Raw genomic sequence first — 25,418 nt, forward strand, 5'->3', positions numbered from 1 at the left:
TCTTCAGTGTAAAGAAGAACAAGGAGTCCTGGCAGTGATGGTTTGGCCCCACAGAGCCCTGATCTTTCTGGGATTACATATAAAAACAGAAGGATTTGAGGCAGCTGTGGTTAGTTCTCCAAGATGTTTGGAACAACCTACCTGCCGAGTTCCTTCAAAAACTGTGTGCAATTGTACCTTGAAGAATTTATACTATTTGAAGGCAAAGGGCGTTTACACCAAATATAAATTTTATTTGGTTTCTCTTCTGTTCATTTACTTTTCATTTAGTTCTTTTATAAAAAATAAACTGTTTAACATTTCTATATCTGAAGCATTCCTTATTTACAGCATTATTTTACACTTGCCTAAACCTTTTGCACAGATTACTGAGGTGTAACCTTTAGTTTAAATTAGGCTTTTATTATTTTATTTTGTGTTTTCCAAATAACAATACTGAGTCAATTGAGTTGAACGTGAGCTCCTTGCTCGTTTGAGGCATATTTCTTTTTTTTAAACTTTGTTTTTATTATGTGAATATATAGATACAGTCATGGGTCCATCAACATTGATACAGACTTTGTAAAATATGCGAACGAGCAACCAGCTAAGGTCGACAATGAAAACCATACAGTTATTAATGCTTTTTGTCTGTGAGCCGTCCCGTCGCCCACCGCACCCCATATAGGATCAAGCTGTGCAATGGGCGGCCAGACTGCTCGGCTTTAAACTACTAAACTATAGATCTGCTATAGAAGAACAAAATAGAAGCTCAAGTTAAACATTAAAGAACTGCTAGGTCTACATTTCTAGGTCATGGTCGACTAATGTTGCGAGACCTTTCAGTAGATGAATTTGAGAGTTGAGACATATTTCAAACAAAAACATGAAATATAAGAAAATAAATGGGTCTTATGCTGCGTACACACGATCATTTTTCTGCATGAAAAAAACGTTGTTTTTAAAAAATGTAATTTTAAATGATCGTGTGTGGGCTTCACATCATTTTTCAGGTTCTGAAAAACGACAAAAAAATTTTTTTCGAACATGCTGCATTTTTTAACGTCGTTTTAAACAATGTCGTTTTTCGGGTTGTAAAAAATGATCGTGTGTGGGCTAAAACGATGTTAAAAACCCGCGCATGCTCAGAAGCAAGTTATGAGACGGGAGCGTTCGTTCTGGTACAACTACTGTTCATAATGGAGTAAGCACATTCATCACGCTGTAACAGACAAAAAAGCGCGAATCGTCTTTTACTAACACGGAATCAGCTAAAGCAGCCCAAAGGCGAATGGAACTTCCCCTTTATAGTGCCGTCGCATGTGTTGTACGTCACCCCGCTTTGCTAGATAATTTTTTTAAAACAATGGTGTGTGGGCAATGTCATTTTAATGATGAAGTTGGAAAAACATCGTTTTTTCAACATGCTGAAAAACAACGTTTTTTTTTTCACGCTGAAAAATGATTGTGTGTACGGGGCATTAGTAAAGCTCAGTATAATCAGTGTTTGCTGGAGGTACAGAGCTCTGTGTCTGGAGATCCCCTCGTTGATCTGCTGGGTGCTGCACTGACACCGATGAATAAGTTGGGTGTCACTATGTAAGGAAGGACACCCTATCCTCCTCTTAGCTTAGCACCCTGAAGGTTGTCACCCAGCTCAGCAGCACCTCTCATTGTGGACTATTCCAGCCCAGACACCCTGCTGGACTAAACACCTCTGAGCTCCTTGCCTGCCTTGAAACTTCTTCAGTTGGATTGTATAAGCAGAATCTGTAAACACCAGAATCCAGAGAGTCTACTGCTTTTTCTGATCTTTCTTGTCGTAGGGCAAGGGGGGTCAAAGTCTGGTGAGTGCAGATCTACACTTTATTTGCCACACGTGGTGTTCACTCTCCTTTGGGGTCCATTATTGGAGCTATTTGCGATCCACGCAGGAGGAATCCTACTGTACATATTGGATGTCACTAAGGACGGTTTCGGACTTTTTTTGCACTTTAGCCACTGCACTTGTTGATGTGGTTTATTCGATGTCGATTAATTATATCATTGTTTCATAATTTTATTGGGCACATAGTTATGCATATATGTATGTCACTTTGTATTTTCACTAGCAGGCTCAGTTTTTGCATAGAGGTACCATCTTTGCATAGTATATACAGTATAATGTACTGTATGTCTCAAGGCCTAGCATTAAAATGATGTCTATTTTTTAAAGCTGAAGTTTACGGTATGATTTTTATAGCATAGGTACATTAGTCCAGCTTGGAGTATTGTAGTTATGCATATTTCATACCTGTACACTTTCATACCTATACAATTCACTAGGGTGTAGTTGTAGAATGTATAAGCAGAAATCCTAAACCATAAGATATACCCATATCTCATCTTTTCTAGATCCACCATCTACTAGATGCATCAAAGATATAACAAGGGCACCCTGTGGAAGCAGCCCATCTAAGCTAACAACTCACTGGTCAGATACCATTAGTAAAAAACATGATAAATAAATAAATTAACAGGTTTTTATTACTGTATATACTAAAAGAAAATAGCCATGCAATAATTGTTACTATTATTACAATTATCATTATTTACCTCCGATTTTTCTGCTTTGTGTTCTTTCTTTATTTCCTTTAGCTGACTTTTCCATTCTGTGCTCTAAAAACAACATAACATTATGATATTTGAGAAGCAGTTTCTGTCATTTATGAATGCATCAAACAAGACTCTATAGCCAACTGTGAAATGGAGACGTTATAGGTGCCTATACATCTGTCTCTTCTTTTTTTTATCATAAGCTGTTTACCTGTGATTTAATTTAATTTGTAATTCTATAGCACTTTTCTCCTTTGGCAGCCATCTTGGGGGTATTCAGTTTGTGAGCAAGGTGCAGCGTGGTGTGGCGGGCAGTGAACACACAGCGTACGAGTTAGGCAATAGAGTTATATTGTAAAAATGGTTCAACACAACTTATTCAGACTCAGTGGGTGGGTACACCCATCAGGAGCCACTTATAAACTTTCACAGCAGTCTAAAGACTTGAGAATGTTGACAGCAGCGTCTGCAACAAGGAGCAGAATGCGGCCTGGCCAGTCCACACTCAAAGGGGAGGCTTCCTAAAGTGAAGCAGATGTAGTCCCTGCACTGTCCTTACTCCTCTGGAACCTTTCCCTACCTCTAAGCACTGCCCCTGCCAAACGAGGAACCTATCCCTACGCTAGCCACTTGCAAAAAGCACGTCAAACAAGGGAGCCAGAGTCTTAAAAGGCCTCTGCCTGACCCAAGATGGCTGCTGAAGTCACATGGGGTGTCAGTGTCCAATCGGACAGCTGCCTCCTTGTGACTGCAGAAAGTCATAGAGGAATCTAGTTCCTTACAACTTCCATCCCCTTCTGCATTGCCGCTTCAGTTAATTGCCACCTGCAGTGTGGAGTACAGGCGGCACTTGCCTACAAGTTACACTAATTAACCTACCAGAATTTCTTTAAAGTGTGGGAGGAAACACACACATATACAGGGAGAAGTCACATGGGGCGTCAGCATCCAATTGGACAGCTACCTCCTTGTGATCACAGGAAGTCATAGAGGAACCAAGTTCCTTACAACTCCCTTCCCCTTCTGCATCGCCACTTCGGTTGAGGGCCACATGCAGTGGAGAGTACAGACTGCACCTGCCTACAAATAGCACTAATTAGCCTACCAGCATATCTTTAAAGTGTGGAAGGAAACCCACACATATACAGGGAGAACGTGCACACTCAATGCAGCGTCCCATCAGACGTGCTAATAACTAAGCCATTGTGCTGCACCAAAAGGGAATTAAAGTCTAGCTGTTCAGATTGCCTTCACAGAGCTTTGTAATTGTTATAAAATCTCCATGTGATACAAGGTTACACTTGCAAATAACACTGTGGGTGAAACCTGAAATTGCATCATCATTTTCTAGTGCAGGAAGCTATCTATGTAATTTTAGTCCAAACAATAAAGTGTTATTAAACCTGCCTTGTAAAAAATTATACTAATTTGCATACCTCAAGTACTTAAATTGTTGATTAATCTAGATAATCTGTCATCAAAAACTCTATTCCACTGATTTCTGCCTACAGAGTGGCTCCATTGCCTTCCAGGGGATCTGTGGAGCACCTTCATGTGCATGCTCTTGGCTGGCACTGTGCACTGACACACAGGTACGACCAAAGAAACCAGTAGAAGCTAAATGTAACAGGTGGTATATGCAAAGGGGCAAGGAATCATGGGACATGTAGTCCTAATGTAGTAGGCCACCTGACTGTTGCATGATATAAGCAGAGCACGCTCCCTGACAGGAAGCATAAGGAGGAGATAATGAGCTATAGAAATTACAAAGTGAGGCTTTAGGGCAACATGACAGTAAAGGAACTCACAACAATTCATAGTAATGAGCTGCATTTAATATTACTTTAATTTCTGCAAATTTGTGTGATAAATAAATTATACAAGCCTCCTAAGACACCACCTAAGAGTATTTCTGCATTAAACTGAAGGATTACCATGATTCACCCTTCCCTCTGATATTTACCAGTCTCTCTCTCTCCTCCCTTATCTTCGATACTTCCTTCTGCAGTTTCAGACGCTCCTGACGGTCGTCTTCATCCATGAGCTCACCAAGGTTGGTGGTTGCAAATTTTTTAGACTCCATCTCTTGAATTGTCTAATCAATAATGAAATGTAGAAGAATGTTGCATTAGACTAGTTTTAAAATAACATGCCTTATGACAACTATCCATCATATTCCTGATTGGTCCATGATTGATTTGAATGACTGTTTTCTACCAGAGCTCAGATCTGCTATAAGGATTTAAACATTGTGTCTGTTAGACTGAGAGCAATGCATGGAAAACATTAAATACAAAATATAAAAGACTAGGGGTTCAAGCGAATAGCTTTTCATTGGCTCTGTCTGAAAAAATAAAACTCCTGCTAAATAGGTCATTCCAAATGATATTGGAACCCACTTTTGTCCAAGTACACATTCCTAGCTACTCCTCTTGGAAACCGTGCTTTTGGGTGTCATCAGGGGTCAAGTCCTGGGGGAAAAAGTGTGGGAACTCCCACCCAAGATCCACTCTCCCACCAAAAAAAAAAATGATACGCTCATATGCATATTTACTAAACCACATGTATTTTTAGAAATAAATCCCGCGATAACTTGCGGCAGACCTCCGCAATGTCTCCTGGGAACAATGACAAAAGCTCCCAGGAGACATTGCAGCATCGAGGAAGTGACGGAAAACCTGCACACTACCCGATAAATCCATATACAGGAAGCAGCCAGTAACATAAAGGATTACTAAGGTTCGCCTGCCCCTGACAGTGACTCGAGCTGGGCATCGCCGCTTAGTGAAGGATTGGCTCCTGGCGGCTTGGCTGCTCTCGGCTGCTCTACTCCTGCAAAGGGAACTCCGTTCCCACGCGTTCCCGCAGGACTTGAGCCCTGGGTGTCACCATTGTTTTCCAAAACACCACTCATAAAATTCCCATGGACAAATTGCATTTTGGTGTTCTGGAATATTGGGGACAGAGTGCTGCTGAGATCTGAGCATGGGCAGCCCCTTGCATGTGTTTTCCAAAACACATCATTTCAAAGGAAGAAGACTTCAGTAAAGGAATTATCCGGGAACACGGAAAAACTACGAAAAAGTACTTCTTTACATAATTACATGGTTGGTAAGGTTGAAAAAAGACAACAGTCCATCCAGCTCAATCTGTGTTGGTGTGTGCGTGTAGAAAATAATTTCCCATATCCCTGTATATTGTGTTCACTAAGATGTACTAACTCACATTATAGAATCCAGTGCAGAGAATGCCCTTATGTGCTTTAGCAGTTAAGCCTTATGCCCCGTACACACAATCATAATTTCCGATGGAAAAAGTCTGACTGACTTTTTCCATTGGAAATTCCGACCGTGTGTATGCCCCATCGGAGTAATTCCATCGGAAATTCCAATGAATGAGTTTAGATAGAGAACATGTTCTCTTTTACTCCGATGGAATTCCGTCGGAATTCCGATGTGATTTTGGTCTGACAAAGGTCCAAACGTGTGTATGGGGCTTTACTCAAAGCAATGAGTAAGGCGTAACTGCTGAAACTCGTAACAACAACTGACACTAGAAGATAGTTAATGGTGTGTAGATGATTGGACCTCTGACAGTGGCGTTTTAACAAAGGTTTCAACAATGTAAAAGACTCTGCTATCGGCGACCTGTGAGGCTTGTCTTCTTCCTCACACAGACCTAGTTGCAGCATAGCACCAGCTTTACATGACATTCTGGATCATCTGTGATGCATGGTCACTGCCCCTAAATGATGTGTGGAAGAGGTGCTATGGGGTCGAGGGTTAGGAACCATCAAATGCTGAGAATCCTTTTGTACACTACCAATGCCTTTACCTGTACACTAGTTTAATTCAACATTGCTTGTTATTGAACGGTGAAGATCTATAGAAAAGTGGTCAGAGAACCCAATAGGGGAAAAATATAAACATTGACAAAAAACAGTAATCCCCTTTAAACTAGCCACATCCATTGCTGATCATCCAAAGTCTATAGATAGCTGTCACAACATCATGGAGAGTAAAGCTATGTAGAAATGTGTCAAGGAAATCCAATTCATCTCCATGCTCAAAGAAATGTGCATGCACTCAGAACAGTCCACAGAACTGTGCAGGACCATACGCGCATTTACACGTGCCTGTGCACATATGAGTAAGCCTTAGCGCGCTAGTGAGCATGCACATTTAAATAGCCTTTGGTGCCCAATGGTCTATTTAAAGCACTGCAAGACTCGGGATCATTGCTAAACAGTTGTCAGCTCCTTCTGCCTGTGACCTGATTCTGTGTTTATGTCTGCGTTCTGACCAATCCTGTCGACTCTGCCTGTTCCTGAATCTCTGTTGATGACTCTGGCTTGTGACCTGACGCTTCCTCCTGCCTGCTGTTCCTTCTCTGCTCGCCCGATCCTGACCTTGGCCTGGCTCTGACTCCTGGTTTCCTATTCTCTACCTCTGCCCGGTTGTTGCCAAATTCTACCTGCCTGAAAACGCATTAGAAATCCTGCACCTCACAACTTTCCTGCTGCACTGCCTTCAGCTCCGCATCTACAGGGCCTCCTGGCCTGGATCTCCTACAGGCACCTGTGCCACTCTGTGCCCTGTTATACCCTGTTATCAACCCCAGGGAAAATGGGACAAGAGGTGTAAGGGAAGCTCTCTCGTCAACTCAGCCTCGACCAGGTATGTGACAAAATTCTTCCCATTTAAACTGAGATGCAGTAGATTATAATATTTAAGTCTTGAATATTTATATACTGCTTTTGTTTTCCCTCTAAAACTGTTTCAGGAATCTAACAGAGCATCATAAGTTTTAACTGAATTTGCTCACACAGCTTCAGATCTTGAAGTACTACATACAAAAGGCTTTTAGCAGGAACCATTCTCTGTGGCAGCAAACCCACTTTCTACTTACAGCTGTATTTTTAAGGGTAATATCTTCGATCTGAGAGAAGAGCTGTTGTCGGAGTTTATCCATATCATTCTGCAGCTTGCTTCGCTCTTCGTCCTTCCATCTCTCAAACTCTTTCTTGATGCTTTCCTCTCTCTGGCGAATTTCCTCCAGCTCCTGAAAGTTGAAAATTATTTGATATTTGAGTTTAGATACACTTTAGCCAATACTAAATAGAAAGCTAAAATGCAGCACAAAGATATGGTGAAAACAGCCCACAACTGTTTGCCATAGTACTAACCCAGTTCTGACACCAGCCATGAAGTAAATTTTCCCACTGACACCATTGATTCTTCCCATTCTTTCCACTGAAACCAATGATGAGGCACTATTCCTCTCACTAACACCAACAACGGGGCACTATTCCTCCCACTTGACACCAATGATGGGGCACTATGCCTTCCACTGACACCAACAACAGGGCACTATTCCTTCCACTGACTCCAATGATGGGGCACTATTCCCCCACTGACGTCAACAATAGGGAGCTATTGCCCCCACTGACACCATTTCAACCAACTAATGAAATGTATGGGGAACAATTCCTTCTCCTACTGACCACAAGCTTTATGTAATTGTTTTTCTCCCACTAACCACTAAGCCTGAGGCATTGTTAAATGCCCACAGTCCAGCCCCCTGAAGTCTGAAGGACAATAATCTGGCCCTTTGTGTAACAAGTTTGGAGACACCTGTTTTATTTGAACTGCTGTCAAACATACAAATGGAACATGGTAGGTGTCTATGGCAAGACCTCTTCTAACTTATTCGGAAAGGTTTCTTCACAGTAAGAGCTGTGAACATGTGGAATATACTCCCTCCAGAGGTGGTTCTGGCCAGCTCAGTAGATTGCTTTAAGAAAGACCTGGATAAGAAAAAAAAAAAAAAAAAGAAAGACCTGGATACTTCCCTAAATGTACATAATATAACTGGGTACTAACATTTATAGGTAAAGTTGATCCGGGGAATATTCGATTGCCTCTCGGGGGATCAGCAAATTGGATCATGCTCTGCTTTTTGCCTTCCTCTGGATCAACTGTGGGTATAGAATTGGGTATATGGGATTGTATGATATTATTATTATTATTATTTTATTTTTTATGGTTGAACTGGATGGACTTGTGTCTTTTTTTAACCTGACTAACTATGTAACTGTGTAACTTTGTAACTAACACCTAGACCAGCTTTTCCCAACTAGAGTTTCTCCAGAAGTTGTGAGGGGTTCCTTGAAACCAGAAAGTTATTTTTAAGGTTTACTTCAGGTTAAAAAGTTTGCAAATGCTAATGTGAATCGTCTTTAAATTGTGCATTACCTGCATCCTTCGCTGATGTTCCATCTCCCTTTCTGTCTCCAGCTGAGACTGAGTCTTCTGTAATTTGTATTTAAGCTCTTCAATGCCATCTTCCATCTGTTCTACCTGTTTCTTTTTCTGCCTCTCTGTAACAAACAAAAGCAGGAAAGGTTCAAAACTGTCTCATAAGATGTGCACAGTCCTCAATACAGCATATTAGTAAGGTACAAAGATAACACTACTTTCACAGAAAGCAATTGTAACAGTAGAAAATATGTAGGCCAGCTAATGTTGAATTGCAGTGCAGCGTGTTCCTCATGGGGCACCCGGAGGTTGGAGGTCCACTATAAAAGGCTCTCTAGGTGTACTCTTGGCTAAGCTTTACTGTTATGTATTGCCATGTTATCATGGATGCCCTATTGTTAGCTAATTGTAATGCCACGTACACACGACCGCTTTTCATGACGAGAAAAAAGCAATTTTTTAAATTGGTCGTGAAAAACGGTCGTGTGCATCCTCCAGAGCATTTTTCTCAACTAGAAAAATGTCCGTTAAAAATTTAGAACGTGCTCTATTTTTTCTCTTATTTTTTAACGTCGTATATACAATATTTTAATTAAAGCTAATACACAGGAGGGCATATTTTGCTTTCATAATTGAAATTACAGCCGTGGCCAAAAGTTTTGAGAATGACACAAATATAAATGTTCACAAAGTTTGACACTTCAGTGTTTTTAGATCTTTTTGTGAGATGTTACTATGGTATACTGAAGTATAATTCAATATTTGCTGTTTTAACCCTTCTTTTTCAAGATCTCTGCAATTCGCCCTGGCATGCCGTCAATCAACTTCTGGGCCACATCCTGGTTGATGGTAGCCCATTCTTGCATAGTCAATGCTTGGAGTTTGTCAGAATTTGTGGGGTTTTTTGTTCACCCGCCTCTGGAAAACTGACCACAAGTTCTCAATGGTATTAATGTCTGGGGAGTTTCCTGGCTATGGACCCAACATTTCAATGTTTTGTTCCCCAAGCAACTTAGTTGTCACTTTTCCCTATGGCAAGGTGCTTCATCATGCTGGAAAAAGCATTGGGGGTTAGTTACTAAACCTGGAGAGTTCAAAATTTGGTGCAGCTCTGCGTACAAACCAATCAGCTTCCTGGTTATACTGTAAAAGCTTAATTGAACAAATTGAAGTTAGAAGGTGATTGGCTACCATGCACAGCTGCACCACATTCTGAGTGCTCCAGTTTTGGTAAATACACCCCATTGTTCCTCACCAAACTGATCTTGGATAGTTGGGAGAAATTGCTCTCGGGGGATGTTTTTGTACCATTCTCTATTCATGGCGATGTTCTTAGGCAACATTGTAAAGCCTCGAACACACGACCGAAAAACTCGACGGGCGAAACACTTTGTTTTGCTCGTCGAGTTCCTTGTTAGGCTGTCGAGGATCTCGGCGAGCCAAATTTTTCCATTCCCGTCGAGGAAAAAGAAGACATGCTCTCTTTTTGGCTCGACGGGATCCTCGACAGTTTCCTCGTCGAAAAGTGTACACACGACCGGTTTCCTCTGCAAAAAAAGTTTCTTGCTGTTTTTTGCCGAGAAACTCGGTCGTGTGTACGAGGCCTGAGTGAGGCCACTCCGTTGGTTGAGAAGCAACCCTGGACATCCATGGTCTCAGGATGCTTTACTGTTGACATGACACAGGACTGATGGTAGTGCTCACCTTTTCTTCTCTGGGAAATATTTTTTCTGGATGCATCAAACAATTGGAAAGGGGATTCATCAGAGAAAATGACTTTACCCCAATCCTCAACAGTCCAATCCCTGTATCTTTTGCAGAATATCATTCTGTCCCTGATGTTTTTACAGGAGAGAACTAACTTCTTTATTGCCCTACTTGACACCAGGCCATCCGCCAAAATTCTTTGCCTCACTGTGCATGCAGATGCACTCCCACCTGCTTGCTGCCATTCCTATGCAAACTCTGTACTGGTGGTGCCCTGATCCCGCAGCTGAATAAGCTGTAGGAGACGGTACTGACACTTGCTGGACTTTCTTGAAGCCTTCTTCACAAATGCAGCAGAATTTTTTTTTTTTTTTTTTATGGAATTAAGTTATTTTTCATGTCAAAGAGGAACTTTGAAATTAATTGCAATTCATCTGATCACACTTCATAACATTCTGGAGTATATGCAAATTGCCATCATAACAACTGAGGCAGCAGACTTTGTGAAAATTAATATTTGTGTCATTCTCAAAACTTTTGGCAACATCTGTATATCCAGTCCTTCCAATTTAACTTGGCAATTAGGCTATCCTATAACTCCCAAAAGCAAAGGTCTGAAAGATCCAAAACATATGCCAAATATATGTAAGAATGTACTTCCAGACAAAACAAAACAAAATATCACCTAAATATCAAGAAAAGTGGTAAGGCAGTGCCTAATGATAGATTGTAAGCTCTAACTAGCAGGGCCCTCTGATTCCTCCTGTATTGAATTGTAATGTGTCTGTACTGTTTGCCCGAACGTTGTAAAGCGATGTGCAAACTGTTGGCACTATATAAATCCTGTATAATAATAATAATAATAATCTCTGTATGTGTCCCTCCCACTTAGGTTTCCTAAGCGTTAGCTTTTTATCTATTAGAGCAGAGGTCTCCATACTTTATCAACAAAGGGCTATTTTACTGTCTTTCAGACTTTGAGGGGGCCGGACTGTGGCCAGTGTGAGTAGCAAATGCCATCATTGGTATTAGTGGGAGAAATATTGCCCCCATTGTTGGTAATAGGGGAAGAAATAGTGCCCCATCATTTGTGTCATTGGGAGAAATAGTGTCCCATCATTGGTGTCAGTGGGAGGAATAGTGTCCCATCATTGGTGTCAGTGGGAGGAATAGTGCCTCATTGTTGGTATCAGTTGGAAGAATAGTGCCTAATCATTGGTGTCAGTGGGAGGAATAGTGCCCCATCAATGGTGTCAGTGGGAGGAATAGTGCCTCATTGTTGGTATCAGTGGGAAGAATAGTGCCTAATCATTGGTGTCAGTGGGAGGAATAGTGCCCCATCAATGGTGTCAGTGGGAGGAATAGTATCCCCCTTGTTGGTATCAGTGGAAGGAAGATTGCCCCATCACTGGTGTCAGAGGGAGAAATAGTGTCCCATCACATCGGTTTTAGCGAGAGGAAGAGCGTCCCCTCATTGGTGTCCGTAGGAAAAATAGTTCCCCATTGCTGGGGCGGGGGGATGAAGATTGCCCTATTGTTGGTATCAGTGATAGGAATTATGCCCCATTGTTGCTGTAGAAGGAATAGAGCCTTGTATCAAAGGGAGGGATAGGGGTTGATTTACGAAAGGCAAATCCACTTTGCACTTCAAGTGCACTTGGAAGTGCAGTCACTTTAAATCTGAGGGGAAGATCTGAAATAAGGGGAAGTTCTGCTGATTTTATCATGCAATCAATTACAAGCAAAAATACTGTTTTTTTATTTCCCTTGCATGTCCCCTTTAGATCTACAGCGACTGCACTTCCAAGTGCACTTGCATTGCACTTGTAGTGCAAAGTGTATTTTAATTTAGTAAATATACCCCATAGTGTCCAGAGGGCATAATAAAAGTAAGAAAAGGGCCACATCTGGCCCCTGGCCGCAGTTTGGAGACCACTGTATTAGAGAAAAAGGTACCTACAGTTTTGCAACTGGCCACTAGATGGCATCAGTGCCATACACAAACACTGGATATTAATACAGCCATGTTATTTATTCTATAAAGCTCAATTATGAGCAATAACTAAAAAAACAGCAGCAGAAAAGTGACGGATGCTAAAGTTACCAGTCTCAGTGACTTCTGGGTGTCTACGCTGGAGATGTTGCTGTAGGTAGGAGTAGTTCATAAAGGACTTATCACATAATTGACACTGTGAACAGAAAAGAACATTACTTTTTATAAAATATGCATATTTTGATGTTTATAAAAGGGCAGACAATGGCGTTTATTTACTAAAGGCCAATTCACGGTGCACTGCAAGTGCTCTTGGAAGTGCAGTCGCTGTAGATCTGAGGGGGACATGCAAGGAAAATTTAAAAAAAGCATTTTTGCTTGCACATGATTGGATGATATAAATCAGCAGAGCTTCCCCTTATTTCAGATCTACAGTGACTGCACTTCCAAATGCACTTGCAGTGCACAGTGGATTTGCCTTTAGTAAATCAACCCCATAGGCTTTTATCAGAGTTTAGGATCAACAGAGTTCTTTTGTAAATCAACCCCAATGTGTTTGCTAGTTTATGTGTTGTCTTCTATTAAGCCTCGTACACACGATCAGTCCATCCGATGAGAACGGTCTGATGGACCGTTTTCATCGGTTAACCGATGAAGCTGACTGATGGTCCGTCGCGCCTACACACCATCGGTTAAAAAACCTATCGTGTCAGAACGCGGTGACGTAAAACACAACGACGTGCTGAAAAAAACGAAGTTCAATGCTTCCAAGCATGCGTCGACTTGATTCTGAGCATGCATGGATTTTTAACCGATGGACGTGCCTACTAACGATCGTTTTTTTCCCATCGGTTAGGAAGCCATGGTTAAATTTAAAGCAAGTTGGCTTTTTTTTAACCTATGGTTAAATAACCTATGGGGCCCACACACGATCGGTTTGGACCGATGAAAACGGTCCATCAGACCGTTGTCCTCTGGTTAACCTATCGTGTGTACGAGGCCTTAGGCCCCGTACACACGACCGAGTTTCTCGGCAGAATTCAGCCAGAAACTCGGTCAGAGCTGAATTCTGCCGAGAAACCCGGCCGTGTGTACAATTTCGGCCGAGGAAACCGACGAGGATCTCGTCCGGCCAAATAGAGAACATGTTCTCTATTTCCTCGTTAGTCAATGAGGAAACTTGGCTCGCCGAGATCCTCGGCGGCTTCACAAGGAACTCGACGAGCAAAACGATGTGTTTTGCCCGTCGAGTTTCTCGGACGTGTGTACGGGGCCTTATAGATCACCTCACCTTCTGCAGTGGCTGCTCATACACGTGTATGTCTAACAGCATACAAGCTTGTATGCAGAAGAGTTCCCTAGCGTGAATAAAATCCAGTAAATACGAAAGTACAGTCTCAGGAGTTACCCAACAATTTGCATGATACAGGAGAGGTACTATATGGATAACTATGTTCTTTCTTTTTTTTTTCTTTTCGGCATTCTAATAATTGTCTGGCTAACTTGAAACCACAATTTCATGATAACTGGACTTTATCCATGCTGGGAACCTGCAACTGTAACCCACGACCAGGAGCCATCGCACTCTGTTGAGTACAAGCTTGTTTGCTGTTTGACAGTGTATGAGCAGCCACTGCAGAAGGTGAGGAGATCCATATATTTGTAATCTGTAGTCCATAACACCAAAAAAATTAGAACATTACAAGGGTTATAAATGGGGAAACCTAAGCTCCAGGATGAGGTATGGATTTACATGTGGACCCATGACCAGCTCACACAGTGGATCAGTTCTCCTGGCAGAGTAGTCTTAAAATATTCTTAGAAGAGCTTTCTCACCTTGTGTTTTTAGAGATTTCCTATATATATATATAGGAAGATATAGGAAGATACCTCAGACCAGTAGACAATTCCTCCCTTACTACTGGTAGTTGTGAGGTTCTAATATGACTTTACATTACCCATAGCCATTGGACCTCCAGTTGTGTAAATCCCGCTTTTCGGGTTACAACGGATTGTAAGAAAGGGATTTTCTGCACCATGTGAAGTGATAAATCGTGAACAGAAGTGCAAATAGTCTATAATAAAACAAAATCCAAAAGGGAAGTAAAGTACTTCCCGAAAAGGTAAATTATTTGGCAGGTGGCAGGGATCCCAACCCTTAATCCCCCAACATAAGAGTGAAATATTTAGGTGACAGAGTGAATTTCAGCATTTAATAAATTATGGGCAAATGGGATTAGCTGAGATTTACTCAACACTTTTCTTATAGGAAAAGCACGGTCATCCAGGGTCAAGAACCTCTAAAGCCTCGTACACACGACCAAGGAACTCGACGGGCAAAACACATTGTTTTCCTCGTCCAGTTCCTTGTCAGGCTGTCGAGGAACTCGACAAGGCAAGTTTCTCCATTCCCGTCAAGGAAATAGAGAACTTGCTCTCTTTTTGGCTCGTCGAGTTTCTCGACAGTTTCCTCGACGAAAATGTACACACGACTGGTTTCCTCGGCAAAAAAATATCTCCCAGCAAGTTTCTTGCTAGTTTTTGCCAATAAAAACTTGGTCGTGTGTACGAGGCCTGACAGTTTGGAGTAAATAGGTAATAATCTCCGACTTTTAACTGTCATACGACTGGTAGGATGACAATACCTTATGATAACTGTTAGCTCCAGCCTGGAGTAACATCTGCTGAGTGGCAATTAACTTTTTCCTCCTCTTATTCTCTTCCTTTACATTCTTCAACTCATTATTCAGCTTGGCCAACTCATCCTTTGTCATCTGATGTTCGTTTGTTGCCTCCTGTACCCGCTCCTCCAGATGTGCTACAGTGCTGCTCAAGCATTCTTGGCACTGCAGCAGATATTCAATGGTCAACTGTGCCAATTTCAGGACTTTCAGCAACACCGGGTCTACTGGATTCTGACAATATGGGCATTTTTCATTATCCAGATTGCAGAAGGTGATGGAGCTGATGTTCTCCTGTAATGTTGATATATCCAACTCTCGAGCTACCTTCTCCACATCAATGGCACTGATACGCCTCCAGTCGATGCCATCTCTACGTGACTGGAACCTGAAAGTCTGAATAAGGCTGCCTTTAGCTGACAGGGGCACAAAGGGAAAAGATGGGTACTGAGCTGGGGACGTGATATATCCTGGCATGTTCAGGGAACGTGGGCTGGAGGGTAGAGCTGTCAAAGGATAATATATATTGTTGAGGAAAGGCTGAAAGATAAAAAAAAAAAAAAAACATCAAGAACTGTAAATTACACAATATTGGCAAATAAAATATTTAATACAACTGTCAGAAGCAATAATTATTTTTCAGAAATCTGCAATAGCATGGATCTAAGTAGATGTCGTTTATGTTGACAAATCACTTTGCATCATAAACTGCCATCTTTTTATTTTTATTTTGGAACTGTGGATCTCTCTCAGCCACTTCCTGTCTACATGCCCTCACTCCAATGTCAGCTGCATGCCATTGCTCTCGACCAGCTTCCTGATAGTGACAACAGAGGATCATTGCCACCCAGTATGTGTCAGTATAGTCTCTTGTAGTCCCCATATGAGAAGCAGGTGAGAGGATAAGAGCGCAGGATGCAGGATCCAAAATGGAAAATTCTTATCAACCTCTAGAAGGAAGTGCCTGAAAAAGGACCTTTATACCAGGATCACCGGGCACTCTTTTACATTTTGCAAGACATACCGTAACACACATTAGTGCATTAGAATTAATTATTGTCCACTGAAATAAAGTTGTGCACATTTCTTTAATGCATTGGAGTCCATGTATTGCCATACATTGTTATGCTACATGTTAACACACATGTGTTACTGTAACATATATGTGTAAAACCAAACTTAATGGAAGCTACAGATAATAAAGATTAAAAACAACTTTTCTAAATGACATTGAGGTTCCATTTACATATATGCATGTGCACAGAGGTGCGATTGTTTTGTAGCGTTAGGTTAATTCATATGCACGTTATGTCACACATCAACATGCATAGCATTTAGGCAGCCTCCACTGAAGAAAGTATTTTCACTGATTATATAACACAATCAATGGATGGGGGACAGTCACAGGATTCTCTTCCCCATTTAGAGATCATGCAGCTGAGCCCAGAGATCCAACCCTGTTAAGTCCCACAGCACCGGGAGTTCAGCATCAGGAAGAGGACAGGGCTGCCCTGCAGTGAAGATTTCTGCAGAATCCAGCAGCCTGCATGTTGTGGGGCATTCTGCATGACAGGTAAGTAATGCAACTAAAGCTGAAGAGACAGACCAAGGCAAAAATAGTATGTCTGCAGGAAACGCATATGACAAAGGATAATTTAAAATAATTAAAGAATTCATGGGTTAATCATATATACCACTCATATCATACATCATACTCAAGGGGAGTGTCCATGTTGATACACCGCTCAGTGCCATGGGAATGTATTAAGTATAATTGTGATCCTGAGGGTAGATATGTATCTATTTATGGAGTATTATATTCGTTGCCATTTGTGTTGATGGGAATTTATAATCCACCTCATGGGGGTATACAGGTTTTGAAGGAGGCAGTGCTGTTTCTAGCTCAATATCCTGATTCCTATGTGATGTGCATGGGGGATTACAATATGTTATTGGATCCAACCTCAGACAGACATGGAGGGGCGACCCCTAAATGGGCCAGTAGAGAAAATACGCTAAAAAGGCTTTTGGTTGAGGTAGGTTGGAGTGACCTGTGGAGAATTAGGAATCCACAGACCAGGGCTTATTCGTGATCAGCCCCAGGAGGAAGCTGTCTGTCACGGATAGATATGGTTTGTGGGAATGATAAAGTTCAACCATTGGTACAATCAGTTGGCTACCTACCTTGGGGGGTATTGGATCATTCGCCACTATTGTTTGGATTAAATATTGGTCCTAGGGGTAACCGGTCAACCTGGAAAATGCATCCATACTGGCTAGCACAAATTGGGCCTGATGACCGTATACCAGAACAACTAGATATCTTTATTGAGGCACATGGGACCTATGCAATGCAAGGAGAGGAGGAACTGGCTAAACAGTGTACAAAAGCTGAGGATGAGTTTATATCCAACCCCTCGAGTGAAAATCAGGCAAGGTGGGAAAACCTGCGTAGGCTATATAAAGGTCAGATAGAAATAAAAGCCAAATGGAAACAATTCTTTTTACAGCAGAAATGTCTTTAACAGGGGAACTAAGCTAGTAGATTATTGGCATTTATAGCTAAACAACAGACATATTCGGCTATTTCCAAGATACAAAATGAACAGGGGATATTAGTTTGTACAATAGAAGAACTACTGAACTGCTTCCATGAATATTATGTTAAAATGTATGCCACCTCATTAACATGTGCAGAGGGGGATATAGTGGGGTACCTGGAGGAAGTAGAGTTCCCAAAACTAACAAGAGAAAATTTGAAATCTATGGACGAGGATTACGGAGGCAGAAGTAAGGGAAGCTATCGGCTTGTTGGCAACGGGTAAATCCCCAGGCCTGGATGGTTTACCCCTGGAGAAGTATAGTCGATATGTAGACCTGATAGCTCCAATACTAATTAAGGTATATAGAGAGGCCTTTGTTAGAGGAGAACTCCCACATTCCCTGTATGAAGCAACAGTAGTTTTACTATTAAAAACGGATAAGGACCCAAGTGAATGTACCTCATATAGGCCAATATCTTTGCTGAACTGCGATTATAAAATGTTGGCCAAGATATTGGTCAAAAGATTAAATACTGTAATAACATCTATAGTGCATGCCGACCAGACAGATTTTATAATTGGCAAATCAACATTGATAAACATTCGTAGAACACAATTGGTAGTACAGATGAAGGAGTATATTCCAGAGACAGGGGCTTTGGCATCTCTTGATACAGCCAAAACCTTTGATTCCGTAGAGTGGAGATTCTTGCAGGCAACACTGGGGAAGTTTGGATTCGGGAACAGATTTAAGCAATAGGTAAGGATACTATATGCAGCCCCGCAATTTAAGCTATTGATTAATGGGAAATTGACCCCATCAATTAACTTATTTAGGGGTATGAGGCAGTGGTGTCCGCTGTCTCCTCTTCTATTTGCTATTACAATTGAGTCATTAGCTTTACGAGTCTAAAGAATATAAGGGGATAGAAATGGGCGACAGTACAGAACAGATTGGACTGTATGCAGATGACATCATATTGTATATGCAAGATACACAGGCATAGGTGTGCGCAGCCTATTGCATTAGGGTGTTCACCCCAAACCTCCAGCACATATGCGTTTGACATAATTACCGGCCTCTTCCCCGCTCTCCATTCTGAAACAATGGGGAGAATGGGGAGAAGGAGGAGCAAGGGAGCACATGAGGGACCCAGGCAACAGAAGGAAATGGAACAGGGAAAGCAGGGGTGCCATATATTAGTACAGATCCCCTATATTTTCCTCCTGTGGCAGCTGAATGTTGACAAAAGGGAGAGGATGAGAAGCCTACTTTAAGCTGCTGCAGGAGGAAAATACAGATCAGTTCCACTAAACTCCACCCCACCACCTCTCCTGCCAGGTTCTGAGGGTCGGCAAGGAAGGATTGTGGTTTACCTATCACCTGCCCACCAATGACAGGTTGCCAACCCCAGGATTAGGGTGTGCCCAGGCACACCTGGCACACCCCTTGCGCACGCCTATGTACACAGGATACTCTGAGGAATGCTATGAGTATAATAGATACGTTTGGTAGGTACTCAGGACTTAAGATTAATTGGCAGAAGTCTTTTCTAATGCCAATGCATCGAGAGGGGGAAATGGAGGAGATGACGGATACCCCACTTAAGATAGTGGACTCCTTTAAATATTTAGGAATCCATATAACAAGACAATCCCGGGCGGCATTGGAGGCCAATGTTTATCCATTGATGGAGTATATTAAAGTCAAGTTGAGGATTTGGAGTAAACTTTCTTTGTCAGTGGTGGGAAGAATAAATTTAATTAAAATGATCCTACTACGGGGGGCATGTCCCGATGTGAGCAGCGGCAGACGTGTTCCAGGAGAGCTCCGGTCATCCTGTCTCCATCCTGTGCCATCCGTGCATCTGCCGACTCAGGGAGCACCGCCACGGCCTAGGGATTGTTCCCCTTCAGCTCCTGCCCTGCCCTGGCTGAAAATTGAGCGGGTTGCCGTTCCCTGGAGGAGACGATTCGCCAGCCTGTACTCGCGGTCGCAGCCGCCATCTTGCCAGCCGGATCCTCACACCATCTGGGACCATCCTCGCTGCTGCCGACTTGGGGGGCACCGCCGCAACACCAGGTGTGTTCCCTTGCCTCTCCTGCTTTGCCCGGGCCGCGTATTGTGCGGTGGAGCCGCTCACGGGGCTGGACGTCCGCTCGGCCATAGCCGGCCTGTAACTGCGGCCGGAGCATCCCATCAATCCACCGGGCCCTGACCATCTGCGGCTCCGGTGCTCTGTCGGGCCATCCTGGTGTCTCCCCTGTGCCTCCTCGTGTCCATGCTGCGGTTCGGAGGACCCCTGGACTGACGTTGCCTGTGGAGGCCTGCTGAGGCCTAGCTGACGGCGGCCATCTTGCCGGACCTGGGACTCGCGGTGGTGCTATCCCCACCCAGGGCTCCAGAGTACAGGTAGGCCTCCGATACCTGTCCAGCCCATCCCTTCCTCACCTCGTGCTGGGGCCTAGTGGCGGCTGCCACTTAATTCCCCCAGGCCTCATCCTGCTGTACTGCTAGGGCCTCGGCTCTCACATCTCTGCCCCCCTCTCCTTCCTACCAGGGGAGTTTTTGCCTGCCCCCTTGCAATCATCACCCCGGACTCGAGTGCTGCGGTTCCCCCCTCTCTGTGCCTTCCCCAGTGCGGATGCCACCAAAAAAGCATAAGTCGGCCAAGTCCACTCCGCAACAGAATCCACCGACCTCCCCCTCGTCGCGCCCAGACACCGTTCTGATCGGGAGGCTACAGGCCCTACTGGCCGATTTGGAGATGGAGCCTGGAGACGCTCCGGTGGCAACGACATCTGCTCCTATACCGCAAGATAGTACCACCACGATCCTTGCAGCCATTGAACAGAGCAGAACCTCATTACTGATGCGCATAGATCACCTTGCGGAGGACTGCACCCTGATAAGGAACGACTTGGACAAAATCAGGGGGAGGATAACTGAGTCTGAATCCAGGATCTCAGCTACCGAGGATCTCGCCGCTACCCACGTCGTCTCCATTGCTGAGCTGCAGCGCACAGTGCAGGCCCTCGTTGCCAAGTCTGACGATGCCGAAAACCGGCTCAGGCGGAACAATATTAGAGTCCTTGGCCTACCTGAGGGGGATGAGGGGGACCGTCCAGCGGAATTCGCGGAGGAGTTCTTTAAGGACCTGCTGGGTATTACTGCTGTCACTCCTACCTATGTGGTTGAAAGAGCCCATCGGGTGCCCACGGGCCGAGCCGTCCCAGGAAACCTCCCTAGACCCTTCCTGGTCCGCTTTCTGAATTACCGAGACAGAGACAGAATTTTGGCGGAAGCTCGTAAACATCCCACACTTAAACATGGCAATGCCTCCATCCTCCTTTTCCCTGACTTCTCGGCTGAGTTGCAGAGGAAGAGAAAGACTTTCAACGATGTCCGTAAACGGCTTAGAGGAAAAAATATTAAATACGGCATGCTTTACCCTAGCCGACTACGGGTCCAACATGACGGCAAAGTTTGGTTTTTTGACACTCCTTCGGAGGCTGATGACTGGCTGGCTACTCTGGGCTAATCGTCTCCCTTAGACGCTACTTGATGCACGGATCATTCATATCCTGAACTCCCTGTCCTTTTATCTTCCTTTTCACACAGGCCGGAGCTACGGCGAGCACACCCTTACGCTGGATAAGCATCTACCCCTTGCAAATTGACTTTGCTTAGCTCGCAAGACGTTCCCTGACCTGTTTCTCATACACCTTTTTGGAGAAACCCTATCATAGGGCTGAGCCTGCAGCTTAGTTTAGTGCTGCAGAGGACTGTATGGTGGCCTAATTTTTAGGTCTAGCTATACAAGTATTGTGTTTCTGTTTTTGGGTAAAGACCACTTCCTGGCCTCCATGATGTTCTGGGGGGTAGGGGGAATTGGTAGGATAAGCACCTGGTGCTTGGGAAGTTGTAGTTTTGTTTCTGTGATGGTTTACATGTGTGTTCTGTGTTTCACGTACAATGACTCATGCTTCACTGCTGCTCACCAGGTGTCACCTGCTAGACGAATGTTAATCTCCTCTAATTATTTTGGCCGAAGTCCCTATGGCGTCACGTGATCAGGATTCATTTTCTGTGGTATCCTGGAACGTACGTGGACTCAACTCCAAGTTTAAGAGGGCGCTTCTTTTTCAATACATCAAACAATTCAATCCATCGATCCTGGTCCTGCAGGAGACACACCTGGTGGGCAGTAAGCTCATGGCTTTGAAAAGGCCCTGGGTACAGAAGGCCTTTCATGCCTCCTACTCAACGTATGCGAGGGGAGTTTCCATCTTGATACATAAGTCTCTCCCATGTGTCATAGAAGCGGTTCACACAGACCCGCTGGGTAAATTTGTTATATTGGTACTCACGTTGTGGCAGCAGAGGTATGTTCTTGCAGGTATATATGTGCCACCACCCTTTAAATCTGAAATTTTGTATACTATACTGGAGAGGATCACCCCCTACTGTCCTGCAAAAATATTGTTTTTGGGCGACTTTAATGCCATCCTCTCCCCTGATTTGGATAGACCCTTGCCGCCTAAGTCCTTCACAGGGGAGTTGTCTAATTGGGCATTAGCTGCGGGGGTAACGGAAGTCTGGAGGTGGAAATTCCCATCCACTAAAAGCTTTTCATGTTTTTCTACCACATACAAAACCGCCTCCAGAATTGACTATGCTTTTGCTAACCCCTCCATGCTGATGGATGTTCTAGACGCATCTTATTTGTCCAGTGGTCTCTCTGACCACAGCCCCCTGCAGATAACCCTGCGCATCTCCTCCTCTCGTAGTGGCTCTATGTGGCGGCTTGGTGCGCAGTGGATTTCCCAACCTGATATAGCGGAACAGGCCCCCCAAGCCTTGCGTGCTTACTGGGACTCTAATGAAGGGTCATCCTCTCCTGAGATAGTCTGGGATGCTTTCAAGGCATTCACAAGGGGCCATTACATCTCGGCCATCAAGGGGGTCAGGGTGCAGCAAACTGCTGCCACGGTGGCGTTGGAGAATGGGGTGGAGTTGGCTTCGGCCCAGTATGGATTGGATCCCTCCGCCTCAAACTTTGATGCGTTGCAGGCATCCAAACGCAGTCTTCACCTTCATGTCACAGAGGTTACTAGATTGGAACTGTATCATAAGAAACAAACATTTTTTGAACAGGGGGACAGGAATGGCAGACTGTTGGCAATGATGTCCCAGCATGACATCCCGAGTACAATGATTCCTGAGCTCGCCTCTCCCACGGGTGAGGCCATCTCATCTCCAGAGGCCATTTTGCTAGCGTTCCGGGACTTTTACCAATCCTTATACGCCACCACATTGCCCACGGGTTTAGACCCAAAGGAACTGGAACTCCTGCTAGATCCAATCGCCCTGGGTTGGCTCTCCGATTCAGAGAGATCACATTTGGTTGCCCCAATAACTGCCGAGGAGGTTCTCGCTGTGATTAACTCCCTGTCCACTGGCAAGGCTCCTGGCCCTGATGGTCTTCCGGTAGACTTTTACATAGCACATGCCGGCATGTTGGCTCCCCGGCTGGCTGCCCTGTTTTCTCACTGCCTGAAGCGGGGCTCTCTCCCACCCTCCATGGCGCACGCGCATGTTATTCTCATTCCCAAATCTGGTAAGGATCCCAAGTTATGTGCCTCCTATAGACCCATAGCGCTTCTCAATAACGACCTCAAAATTCTGACTAAGCTCCTCACGGCTAGGCTTAGCACTTTACTCCCCTCCCTCATAGACTCGGATCAGACCGGTTTCATGACCCACAAGTCTACAGATATTAACCTTCGTAGATTGTTCACTAATCTTCATGCACAACATGACAATCAGGGTACCAGAGTAGTTGCCTCCCTTGATATTGAGAAGGCATTCGACTCATTAGAATGGCCTTTCCTATGGGAGATTCTGCGAAGGATGGGATTCCCCCTGGTGTTTATACAATGGCTGCAGACTATATATCATTCACCGACGGCTGCCATTCGCTTAGGGGGTCGGCTATCTCCTGTTTTTAAGCTTGCTAGGGGTACGCGGCAGGGCTGTCCTCTCTCTCCGGCCCTATTTGCTATTGCCATGGAACCAGTGGCTGAGGCACTACGTGTCTCGCCACATGTTAGAGGTCTCCGGTTGGCCTGGCTGGAGGAGAGGGTGGCCCTGTACGCTGATGACCTCCTCCTTTTTCTAAATGATGCCGGCCCTTCTCTACAGGGGGCACTGCAGGTCCTAGAACAATTTGCTGAGGTGACAGGGCTTAAAGTCAACTGGTCGAAGTCACAATTGCTTGCTATTGATGAGAATGCTAGGGGAGGGGCGTCGGCTTCTCTTTAGCTACAATGGGTTGATGATTTTACATACTTAGGGGTACGTGTCTCGAGGAATGTGGCTGATTTTCTTCCGATGAACTTGACCCCGGTGGTCAACTCAGTCAGGGCCAAGCTGAAAGCATGGGAGAACCTTCCTCTATCCCTGTTAGGGCGTGTCAATCTTATTAAAATGAAAATCCTTCCCAAGTTCACGTATTTGTTTCGTAACTCCCCTCAGTGGATCCCCAAATCGTTTTTTTTCCACCTAAACCAACTCTTCTCCTCCTTTCTATGGGGCCCACGCCCTCCCCGCTTCAAGTTAACCACTCTCATGCGCCCTTGTTCGCAGGGGGGACTAGCGTTCCCGGACTGCCACAAATATTTCATTGCGACTCAATTAGTCACTGCATTCTGGTGGCTTGTTCCGGATACATCCAATTCGGCCTGGGCCACTGAAGCCGCAGTGTTGGGGTCTGCGGAGGCCTTGTCGAACCTCCTATTGCGGGGTCCGAGGGCTCCGTACAACCTGACCCCCTCTATGTGCACCACCCTTAGGGCCTGGAGGGAGGGCCTGGCCTGTGAAAAATATCCCTCAACGGCAGTATCCCCGAACGCCCCCCTCTGGAACAATCCCACACTTAGTCACTTTGTCAACATCCCAGACCCGGTGGTGTGGACCAAGTATCACATTAAAATTCTCTCTGATATCACCGCAGACCTCTCAATTTTCTCCTTTGAGTGTTTAAAGTCTAAACACAATGTCCCGCCCTCACATGGATTCAGATACCTTCAGTTGTCCCATGCTTTCAGGGCCCAGTTTCCACCAGGCGAAAGGCAACTGGTGCAGTCTGACTTGGAGCGGATTTTGCGCTTCGACTGTGCAAACAAACCCACCTCTGTGTTATATGCACATCTCCTCCGAGTCTCTTCTCCTGAATTGTCCAGGCTCCGCCAGCAATGGGGCCGGGATGATCCGGAACTGGACTCTGAGGACTGGGTGGATATATGGGACTTCCCATTTAAGATACTGGTCTCCCTGAGAGATCGCCTTATTCAATACAAGATTGTCCACAGAGCGTATCTCACTCCAGCCCGAGTGCACCGGATGAGGTCCTCCCTCTCCCCGGAGTGCTGGCGTTGTGACCATGCTCAAGGGGACTACATTCATATTTTCTGGTCCTGCCCGGTCATAACAGCTTTTTGGTCACAAGTCTTTTTGGAGGTGAACGAACTGTTCAGTATCTCTATTGTCCCGTCCCCAAGAATATGCCTGCTGGGACTGGTGGAGGACCTGGTGCCCAGGGTGGCTGAGAGAACCCTGTTGGGACTCTTGCTGTTCTATGCCAGGAAGTCCATTGTCCTG

The 25,418-nt window shown here is 44.4% G+C and overlaps 1 protein-coding gene across 2 annotated transcripts in view; it reads right to left on the reverse strand.

Annotated features, from left to right (window-relative positions):
- The window catches only part of DZIP1L (DAZ interacting zinc finger protein 1 like), an 82,956-nt gene that overhangs the window by 17,872 nt on the left and 39,666 nt on the right, over nucleotides 1-25,418 (reverse strand). For both annotated transcript variants that reach the window (XM_040348723.1, XM_040348722.1), the window contains exons 2-7: nucleotides 15,177-15,752; nucleotides 12,643-12,727; nucleotides 8,829-8,953; nucleotides 7,483-7,635; nucleotides 4,538-4,669; nucleotides 2,575-2,637 (exon numbers count right to left, since the gene is read on the reverse strand). In XM_040348723.1, the coding sequence (XP_040204657.1) occupies nucleotides 2,575-2,637; nucleotides 4,538-4,669; nucleotides 7,483-7,635; nucleotides 8,829-8,953; nucleotides 12,643-12,727; nucleotides 15,177-15,689 (1,071 nt within the window). In that variant the 5' untranslated portion in view covers nucleotides 15,690-15,752. The remainder of the gene's footprint in view (nucleotides 1-2,574; nucleotides 2,638-4,537; nucleotides 4,670-7,482; nucleotides 7,636-8,828; nucleotides 8,954-12,642; nucleotides 12,728-15,176; nucleotides 15,753-25,418) is intronic.

Source organism: Rana temporaria, chromosome 4 (assembly GCF_905171775.1).
Source record: "Rana temporaria chromosome 4, aRanTem1.1, whole genome shotgun sequence".
Taxonomy (NCBI): domain Eukaryota; kingdom Metazoa; phylum Chordata; class Amphibia; order Anura; family Ranidae; genus Rana; species Rana temporaria.